Source organism: Sinohyriopsis cumingii, chromosome 6 (assembly GCF_028554795.1).
Source record: "Sinohyriopsis cumingii isolate HCF-2022 chromosome 6, ASM2855479v2, whole genome shotgun sequence".
NCBI classification, from domain to species: domain Eukaryota; kingdom Metazoa; phylum Mollusca; class Bivalvia; order Unionida; family Unionidae; genus Sinohyriopsis; species Sinohyriopsis cumingii.
The window spans coordinates 47,651,757-47,663,172 of NC_142966.1; the positions used below are offsets into that span (position 1 = coordinate 47,651,757).

General features: G+C 37.1%; 1 protein-coding gene across 1 annotated transcript in view; it reads right to left on the reverse strand.

Annotated features, from left to right (window-relative positions):
* Positions 1-1,960: 1,960 nt before the first annotated feature.
* The window catches only part of LOC149796874 (uncharacterized), a 36,573-nt gene continuing 27,117 nt past the window's right edge, over positions 1,961-11,416 (reverse strand). Inside the window, exons 7-11 of the mRNA XM_089960294.1 lie at positions 7,646-7,758; positions 6,186-6,327; positions 4,312-5,339; positions 3,054-3,333; positions 1,961-2,635 (exon numbers count right to left, since the gene is read on the reverse strand). Of these exons, the coding sequence (XP_089816420.1) occupies positions 2,228-2,635; positions 3,054-3,333; positions 4,312-5,339; positions 6,186-6,327; positions 7,646-7,758 (1,971 nt within the window). The 3' untranslated portion in view covers positions 1,961-2,227. The remainder of the gene's footprint in view (positions 2,636-3,053; positions 3,334-4,311; positions 5,340-6,185; positions 6,328-7,645; positions 7,759-11,416) is intronic.

An 11,416-nucleotide genomic window follows, 5' to 3' on the forward strand; every position in this document is an offset into this window, starting at 1 on the left:
ACTGGTCTAACTATAGCCGCTAACACCTGTAAACACTTGCATTACAACTGGTCTGACTATCGAAGCTCACACCAGTAAACACCAGTATCAAAACTGGTCTAACCATCGCCGCTAACACCAGTAAACACAACTATTATAACTGGTCTAACTATCGACGCAAACACCAGTAAACACCAGTATTATAACGATCTGCAACCGTTTTAGGAGATGCTCTGTTTTAGAACGTAAAACAAGGTTAACAACAGACTAATTTTGTGATCTAAGATTTTCATAGACAACTGTTCAAGATATGGTTTTTAAAAGACTGTATAAAGATGGCCTGAGATGTTTTTGAGCCGGCGTGTGTCACAGGTAAACAAAACACCGTCTGCATCATCTAGTTTTCATTAAACTATGTTAAATTTTTACTTAAAGTCTGTTTATGATATGATTTATCGAATGAGTAGATGCTGTTTATTTACCTGTGGCTTCCTACACCTCTATACCAAAACTCCATGTACAATATGTCGGATCACATGTAAACAGATCACTCTTGTGCAGCATGTACTGAACGAGTATATTTTAGAGAAATTTGGAGATGCTCACGTGAAAATTGAATGAGCTACATACACGGATGTCATTCGCGAGGCTCAGCTGAACGAACGATTGTAATCGGGCTTGTTTCTTTCACATTTATTATTACCAATAGAACATTTGCATAAACACAACTAAATTGCAAGCAGACATTACTTTTCAAGATTTCCTGATGTCAGGTCAAGTATTTTTTGCAGACCTTATGATAAATAATGATAATAAGTATAAATTTCATAATGAAATACTGAAATATGTCAAAGGGAGAAAAATCCGCTCAAGAAATGTAACTAATTGTTTTACTGTGAAGTATTTCTCAATGCAATATTGATGTAGTGTTCTCTGTATTGTAAAGTTGATTGGCAGTTTCTCGGGGGCCCCGAGTGGCAGAGTGGTCTAAAGCGCTCTTCGTTATGGATCACTGCCATCTCACCTCTGTCTGCGGTGGTTCGAGTCTAGGATTCAGCCAATGTGGGTATGTGAGAAAGCTTGCCAGTAGCTTCTCGTGGGTCGGTGGTTCTTTCCGGGGTTTTCTCGGGTTCTTCCTCCACCATTAATACTGGCCGCCATGTATAGCCTATCGTGCGCTGAAAAATGGCGTAAACCCCACAACAACAACAACAACAATTGGCAGTTTCTCAAGGCAATATTGATGTGGTGTTCCCTGTATTGTAAAGCTGATTGGGAGTTTCTCAAGGCAATATTGATGTGGTATTCCCTGTATTGTAAAGCTGATTGGGAGTTTCTCAAGGCAATATTGATGTGGTGTTCTCTGTATTGTAAAGTTGATTGGCAGTTTCTCAAGGCAATATTGATGTGGTATTCCCTGTATTGTAAAGCTGATTGGGAGTTTCTCAGTGCAATATTGATGTGGTGTTCTCTGTATCGTACAGTTGATTGAGAGTTTCTCAAGGCAATATTGATGTGGTGTTCCCTGTATTGTAAAGCTGATTGGGAGTTTCTCAGTGCAATATTGATGTGGTGTTCTCTGTATTGTAAAGTTGATTTGGAGTTTCTCAAGGCAATATTGATGTGGTATTCCCTGTATTGTAAAGCTGACTGGGAGTTTCTCAATGCAATATTGATGTGGTGTTCTCTGTATTGTAAAGCTGATTGGGAGTTTCTCAAGGCTTTGCATATGATTTGTCAGTTACTATTGTTATTGCCATTGATTGTTTCTCAAAACTCTGTGTAACGTTGAACCCACATGCATATAATTAATTTCAACCCATGTTTCTAAATCTATAACATGTACATAAAAAATTTACATTCAAACTTAGATATTTCTAAATGTTTATATCAGATTCTATCATAATAACAGTTATTTAACTTAAGTGTTCTTTTCCAAATGCACAACGCCACTGTGACATCAATTCGACGAGTTCTTCTGTCAAAAGTAATGCAAGTGAAATACGTGCTTCAAATTTTAGAACAATAAATGTAATGTGGTTATATGACTGTTAATATATCAAATTAAACTTAAGTTTGCGACTGCATCCACATTTTAGAACCTGGAGTGCCCACCTCACCATAGAATCGCAGAGATCTCTTGGATTTTGATCCAGGTTTAACGTGGCCTTTATTCTCAGTAGAGTTATTGGCCTCAATAAGTACAGCAGGGAGGTTTGCGCGGTCAGATACAAGATAACGGCTAGCGCTATCTCGTAACAATATTTACCTCTTTCTCTGTATCTAGTATTTCCTTTTTGATGGCCGAAACTTCCGGCCGCAATCTGTCATCGTGATGCCAACATTTACTAATAAGATTCTCCAAACGAGGCCATGGTTTGAATTTCTTGAAAGTATGTCTTTGTCCATCTTTGATGTACTGAAGTAAGTATATTGGCGATATATCCTTGAACTCACCAGTCTTGTAGGCCTCTCGGCCATACCATGTCTCCCACAGTATGATGCCAAGGCTGTACACATCGGCTGAGAATGTATACAACTTTCCCATCATGACTTCCGGTGCCATGTGTGTGATGGTTCCGGCGAACGTGCCAGTGGTAAGTTCCACCATTTTGGCTAATCCAACATCGCAAATCTTTGGGATTCCATTCTGAATCTGCCATAATAACAAAAAAAATAAGAATTGCACTTTAGTTACTGCGTACAAGCTCGATGAAACGTTGCATATGTCAAAGTGTAATACTGTCTTTCTAGAAAGTTTTGCTTATACGTGGCTGAACTTTTGATCCTATTAAATATAGATATTCTTGATTTTCCCATAGTTACTGATTAAATGTCTTTGCATTTAACATCCATACCAAATCATACTCATATCATTAAAAAGGATCAATTTCAACATAATTTCCCTGCAGCTTTTGTTCTTCGAATTGCTTGTTTATTAATTGACTGATAGTTGTTTAAATAAATGAATACTTGTCACTTATATCATCAGGCATTCGTGTCCATGAGGGAGATATTTCTTTGAAAATAAAATGTAATAGCACCTAATAGCAATACAATATGTGTAATCTTACCAATACGTTGGACATTTTCAAATCCCTGTGAAGATAGCCCTGGTGATGTATATACGCCAGTCCATCACAAACACCAGTCATCACGGCAACATAAACTCGGAAGGCTAACATCCTCCCAGGCCCATTGTTGTGCCTCCCGCAAATTCGGTCCGGATGACCAAAGATGTACGACTCGAGTGTTTCCTCACACAATTCCAAAAGCAACTGGATCGGGCCATTGGCGATCATCGAGTCGTAGATAACTCCATAGAGTTTCACAATCTGTTGACATTGGCATGCTCTGATTGGTAAAAAAAAACCAGTTGTAAATCCCTCAACATTTCTACTCCCACCATGTGCTATTGTTTGTTCTTTTAACATACATACATACTTTATGATAGCCATTACAGTTATATATATATATATATATATATATATATATATATATATATATATATATATATATATATATATATATATATATATATATATATATATCCGATTAAAACAGAGGCTTCATGAAATGGGCTGGGTCTCATTTCAAGATCAGTTTCTCGTTCGAATTATAGAAAAAATAAAAATTCATTTTAAGTTAATCAGGCGTTTCAAAATAAAATTTAGAATTTTGAGTGATCATTAGAGGGACATTAATGGCGAAAGCAATATATAATGCATACATGCTGCAAACAAAAAAAACACTAGCCACATGGGATTATAAAAGGAATTTTCCCTCCGTTACCTTATTTTATTAAAACCAAGTTATTTGTTTTCTCTGTATTTGTGTATATTTACGTATTACTTTGTCTTGAATCTGTATTTTTGCAGACCATCAAATAAGTATATATATATATATATATATATATATATATATATATATATATATATATATATATATATATATATATATATATATGTATGTATGTATGTATGTATGTATGTATGTATGTATAACAAGCTACAGTCAAGTAAAGAAAATAAATAAGTCATGCGATAATTGCACAAGTATTCGGAATAGGGATTTAACGTACCCAAGATGGGTTTTGTTGTTGTTGTTGTTATGGGGTTTAATGCCATTTCTCAGCGCAAGATAGGCTATACATGGACACCAGTATAACTGGTGGAGGAGGAACTCGGAAAAACCCCGGTACGAACCACCGACCCACAGAAAGCTACTAGCAAACTTTCTCAAATACCCACATTGGATGAGCTGAGACAAAAGATGGGCTTAGAAGTTACTGATCTTCCAAAATTATTCAAATCTTTCAAATTATATATTAACCTTAAACATTGTATCTCCATGAGCTGTTCAAATATTTCGTGACCTCCTGGTTTGTTTCTGGGTCGCTTTAGTGCAGCTATAACAACTTCATTATTTGTTTTTCTCCAATTCACTTTCAACACATCCGCGAATGATCCAGAACTTATTCGACCAATCTCAGTAACATTTTCAGTGAGGACCAAATCACAGGCAAAGTATTTAAGGTCAAATAGCAAAAGGCATCGTTTTATGCTTTGTATTTCCTCTTGAATAGGCAAATACTGGTCAAATATCTCTGTCGACGAGCGCAGATCATTAGCTATGGCACAGACCGTGTTCTCGTCTGCTGCAATTTGGCGTGGAATGTACTCTTCACATACAGTTTTTATTTTTTTCTCATATTCTTTAAGGTACACGTCATTAATGAATGCATCTATATTTTCTTTGGTAAGTTTTCGCTCCCAGAATTCTTTTGCCCATTCCTGCATTTTCATCGGCTTGTTTGCCTCATAGTCCTTCCTCTCACTACTGATACGAGCATAATCCCGGATCATCAAGCCAATGCCGATGGGCATGAAGATGACAGAGGTCACAATTGCTAATGGTATCCATACAGGTGCCGTAATTATCAATGTAACTGCTTCTTTTATGCCTACGTTGATATTTTTCTTTCGAGTTTCTGGATTTTCAACTTCAACAAGATCTCTCCGTGAGTAACTTGGTTTCTCCATCATTAGATTGATCTGCTGGCATGCCTCATCGAGTACGTGACATTCCTCGTAGAATCTTCTGGTCAGACTATCTGATAGGGCTTGCATGTTGTTGTTGCTCTCTTCCCATTCATTTAGAATTGTTTGAAATCTGTCAATGATTTTGAGTTCAGCTCTGTATCTGAGCACTTCCATATCAAAACTGCCTAGTGTTGGAGCATCTGTAACGTCCCAAGTAAATAATCGATTCTTTATATCTTCTTCATTGATATGCCGAAACAGGTTTTCTGCTAAGTTTTTGCATCTTTCTTGAGCCTCTGAGTGAAGTTTCTTTCGAACCTGTTGAAAAAAGATGTGACAAAAATGCAATGCAAAACAAGCGGTTAAAATTAAAAATGTGATGTCGATTCATTATTTACACCAATTTACATATTATCTATTAATCATATAAATTCAAGCATTAAAATGCTTTAAAAATATTTACCAATTAAGTGCTTACTTAAGGTCATGATGTGAAGAAAAAAATCTTATATAAAAGCGTGTGGAATTTGCTAGGAGATTTTATTCTGAACATCTGGAAAACGAAGTGAGAACTCAACAATTTTTAAGTTATAAATATTAGAATTACACCAATATCTACATCTGATAAGATGAACGCATACCATAAAAACCAGACAAAGAGGATTTTAAAAATGCTCCTGAAATACAGATTCAACGATTCTTTTCAACGTTTCAACTCTTAATTGGCAATTAAACTTTCAAGCTTATCGTTAATATACAAATCAGCTGAGATCGCTCGGGTGGTCTAGTAGTTAGAGCGTCCGCCTCGGAAGCGGGAAGTCGTGGGTTCGAACCCCGTCCGCGTCATACCAAATAAGTTAGTGTAAGGACTGGTCGGCCTGGTGTCAGGATAATGTGACTAGGTGGGACATCAAGTTACATGTCTGCGGCATGATGCCCCAGTGCTAGACATCACTATAAACTGCCACACTGCAGACATCGTAGCAATATGAGTGAAAAAATGTTAAAGCTACGTTAAAAATCCTAATCACACACACACACAGACACACACACACACACACACACACACACACATCAGATGAATTTACCAAAACAATAGGTAATTCCCGTTTGGAAAGACAATAATGAAAATTACATTTGAGAGCAATGTACTGGTGCATATACCTCGTTTGAGTGTATCCTCAATTTGTTCACTCTACCGAGAACAGCGTCTCTCAACTTTTTTCTCTCTTCCTGTGTTGCTTGTGCATGATTGATGTGTGAGGCCGCATTCGATTCCAGTTTCGAGATGAACCTGTCCAACCATCTACAAATGAAATACACGGACATGTTAGTTTTCCTGTGCCATCTTTAGCTAAGAGTACACAAATCAGTAGGACTTGTGATGTCATTCTGTTGTCACTCAACCCGCGACTGATGGATATTACGAGTACAACCCTTTTCCAAATCGGATATGCCTGTTTTGCATTCGTTTAATGGCTATGCGTACTTGGATGCTGTCTATTTAGTAGGGGAACAGAGTAAGTTATGCCCGTTTGCATTCAACAGACAACGGCATTCAGTTGAATGTAGCATAGCACGAACGATATTCTGTAATGGCACAACTGAGTGGGTCGTATTCAGTCGTGTACAATTTTTGTGTTCGTGTCCTCATTAGAATACGAAACTCATCAAATGGTACTTACTCCGTGTATTAATGGTATATCTCTTGATATATACATAACTCCAAAAAGCAGAGGAGCCTAGGTTACTGTCTAACCATGTGGGGAAGAAAATAGTATTTCTACCACGTGGCTTTAAATTCCAATTTCCAGCATAAACTAAGAATATCGTGACGTATTTATTGGCAAGACAGCATTGTCTAGTTTCCAAAATGACATAGGTTCAATCGCGTTTTGGCCAATATCGTGTCAAGCCACATGCCGAAGACAGAGCGATTAATCTAAATTGTAAGGCATGCCGAGTCCAGTACGGTAAACTATTCTGCAAGAGTGGGCAAACCGTGAGAATGTCAGATGAATATGCCTTAACCGGGATACCTGCCACATCTCGTGATGTGGTTACTGACAAGAATCCTGCATGTAATAATCTTATTACCAAATACTGTATGGTGGTTGCAAACATTTGTGCACGCAAACAATTTTAGCCGAAATTGTCACTGTGCGCGAATGCTTGCTCTCCCCCCCCCCCCCACAAAAAAAACCCCAACAACAAACAACAACAACAACAACAGCAACAAAACACACTAAACAATCTTTGGCATAAGCTCGATACATGAAGGTTCCTTTCAATTCGCCAGGTATCGATATATATGGAAAATAAGGAAACCAAATGCCAAAACATACCCTAAAAATATGTGGCGGCTAACCCGGTTATGACGTAGTATGGAGGCCGTGGCATAGTAAGGTATGCAAACTGTGAAGGAAGACTCGGGAAAGTTAGTTTTGAATAGGAAAACAATTTGCAAAAAAACAAACGATTTTTCTACATAGCAGAAAACAATAAAATATAGTTAAAATGAATCACACAGGCATTGAAGTGACTGTTTTGCCTGCGTCTGATTGGCTACGTAAAGCTTTCTTACTTGAACCAAGCTTTGCTAACGTTCAAGTAATATCACTCACTTATAATGTTGTTTGATCCGCGCTTCTAAAGTTAATGGCACCAGCTTCTTTAATCCATGCAAAAGTTCCCGGAAGTCCTTCGTAATTCCCAATTTTGTTCTGAGTCTCAGAGCCTGTTAAAATATAAATACAAATTCACTGACTGCCACAGGCCGATAATTAAAATTAAGAAAATTAGTCGTTTTAGCCGAAAGGAAAGTGGCCATTTCTTTTATCACGAAATGTATTGTATGTCCTTTATTAAACACGTATGTAAACTTGTCAAGAATTTATTCATACCAAAGAAAAGATGATATACATTCATCGAAAAAACAAATAAACAAAATGGCGAAAATCAGAAACAATGAAAATAATGGCACAGAATAGACGAGTGATATCAAACGAAAACGTGACTTCTACTCAACACATCTGTAGCAACCCACCGTTTTGACTTTATGAAACAACTATGAATATAACCATGCTATCAAGCAAATTAGATCTTGCGATTATACTTCAACACCAATGTTATTTTCCAGGCTATGTATCGATATGTGTCATTAAAAATGTCTCTTAAGCGAAAACCTCACCGTAACTCTCCTCGACCTATCATGAGGACTCTGTCTTGGAAAACTGGGCTATTCAAACAGCTCTCAGGAGTTCCCATGCAAAGTGAGAAAGAACAAAAAAAGCGAGGAACCACATGCATTTTCCTTTTCTGACAATGGTTGTCTAAATTTGAATTTTGTTGAAGAATAATTTCAGGAAAAGTCAATCTATATTTTATAAATTAAATGACATGAAATAATATTATCTAGATCGTCAAATAAAATGTGTTCACGATGCAGATCCAAATCGGAAACACAAATCTAACACAAACATTATGGGTAAATAAACAGATTTGTTACAAATAGGTCTTCCGAGAATAAATTCTAGAGTGAGAAAGCTCTAAACTAATAGTACGAAAAGAGTTAAAATTTGTAAATAAATCATGATTTTACAACTTGTGGTGATGTCTTAAATGTTAATACTTATCAAATTATTGTTTATCTATTAAGATTGGTTATCAATGCTCAATCTTCAACAGCATGATCACACCGCTCGCGGGTTCGAACACCGGCCGAGTCCTACCAAATACTTTTTAAAATGGTACTAAATTGCCTTGCTAGGCGCTGAACGTTAAGAGGATGGTGTTAGGACTGGTCGGCCTGGTGTCAAGACATCACTATAAACTGCCACACTGCATACATCGTAGCGATATGACGGAAAACTTGTTAAAGCTACGTTAAAAGATCCAGATCGTACACACACACACACACACACACACACACACACACACCATCACGATCAATCATATCACACCTTTAAAATATATTAAATCGTGAAGAAAACATGATGGTTAGGGTGGAAAACATTATAAAAGCATGATCTGAAGTTATTATTATTATTATTATTATTATTATTTCTCTCTTCTACAGTTGTTTTAATTGTATTTCTGTTTGGTCTTTATCCATGGGATCAAAACATTTTATGTGGCCTTAGCTCTCATGGATGTTCTGGTGCATTCTCGCTGTTCCAAGGAGTGCCGCGTTCTGTTGCAGGTATGGCATTATTGCAGTTCATTGAATTTTCATGCTGTCTCCTAACTTGTGTGAATTACGTAGAGATCTTCATGCACAACTGGTACAATCTCTGTCATTTTACTTTGCTCATATTTTGTCCCATGCTTGTAATATGGGAGTTTTCTGATTCTGCTATGTATGTGGTATATGTCAGGCTCCTCTCTTTTTAAACCAGTACTATCTCTAGACTCCTGTTATATATCTTGTGGTTGGCCTGGATGTTCCAGTGCCGCAAGATTCTGACCTTGATATTAACCGGTTTTTCTACCTTGTGATCGTATCACTCTTTTGTGCACTCAAGCCCATACTTCTTAGTAAGATGCCATTAGACACTAACACTGTACTAACACTGCTCTAGTTTGCTACAATCAGAGATCGTGTGATTAACTGTCTGATCCTTACCCCTACACACTTTGGGCAATAATGAAACGTCTTCATTTTGTTCACATGCTCTTACATTGTTGACCTTCGATGCTGTTATCAATCATTCTGTTTCTTTCTGAAGCTCTCTTAGAGTCATCTCCAGGTGCACCCTATGGATAGATTTTCCTTACACAATATCCAGTCATTGCCTTTTCCTTCCTATTCTAGGTTCTTCCTCTGCTGGTAATCCTTCGTTTCTTCGTTCCTCTTTCAGAACGTATTATTCCTGGAGTAATGCAAAGAATTCTCCCTAGCTTTTCCTGACATAGTTTCCTAGACTCCCATTTCTGCCTCTATAACTTCACGAACGCTTCTCAGACTTCTACACTCTTTCCACTAAAGGTACCGTCTGTTCACACAACCTTTTTGGATGAAACGCACCACGAATGATCAGCAGCTTTTCACTCTACCTTTGTATGCACTTCCTTGTTTTGTTCTAATCCGCAATGTTAAATCTGTACTTGATGTTCATTACTGTCAATACTGCGAGCTTCATGGTAATATGAAACCTCTAGGAAGCAGAGTTCTTTATTTCGACACATATAGTTACATTTGCATCGATCGACGTGACAGCTATCACCCAACATCGATGAGGACTGTTTAGGCACATGGACCGACACGCATCCAGAAGATACTATTTTGAATTTTATCAGTGATCCTAAAAATTACGCTTACCAGTACAGAGAAGAAAAGAGAACATCATACGAAATTTAAAGTGAAAGGACTGATTTTCAAATATTGTTCAAGTCAAGTGATGAATCATATCGTTTTAAAAAGAGGCTTTAAAGTTCGATGAAGATCAATACTTTCATATGAAAACGATGAATGCTCAAAGAAGTGTACGATTATCCAATCATCAAATGGTTAGTAGACCCTAGAAAAGTCTAAGTGTATCAGATCGTCTACGAAAACGAGTGCGATTTCCGGATCACAACATGTCAACATGCCGTTCTTGCCTTGACACGAGTTTTATCCTCGGTGATGAAATTAATTTCATAGAAGGAATTGAATAAGTATTCAAGACTTAGTGGAAGACCAATTACTGTTAAAAAAAACTGATTCCACAAGAAAAAGTGATTCATTCGAATTTTTCGACAACGTATCGTGTGCTTATTAATAACTACTTTTCTTGGATTTTATTTAGGATTCGATTCTTTGTGTCTAATTTTTAGCAGGACATTCTTACAAATAAGGCAGCAGAAACATTTTGTTTTAACTATGCATGAAACAAAATAACTTTTTTGGGCAATCTGGTCATATTCTGACCACTGTGTTCATTAGGATAAGAACGGCATCGGTATTATTGTAGCCGATTAATACATGTCTGTGTAAGATAAGGGAAACAATCAACCGGGATTATTGCAACAGATTTCATTATTCTGAAAGCATATAATCTGAGTTCTTCTTACTGAAACATTACTTTACTTGGACTATGCATGCAAAGGGTAAATTCGACCGTTTTGTGGTTATTCTGACCTCTGATATGTGTAACTCTGATCACCACTGGGAAATACATACCTATATGTGTATAGCTCCGACTGTTCAAACGCATCTGAAAAAGCGTACATCGGGCAAGAACAAAAACGAAGGATCCAGAAGGCAAGTTGCTTCAGAAATTATCCCAGACACGTTTCTTAGTGTTATAAAGAAGCCTTAAACTTAAATATCCATTTCTGCTTAGTTCCCAACTGTCTGCTGGTATCGACATAGTAAGTAATTTTACAGATTTGTGCTCGATGTACCCTGGACA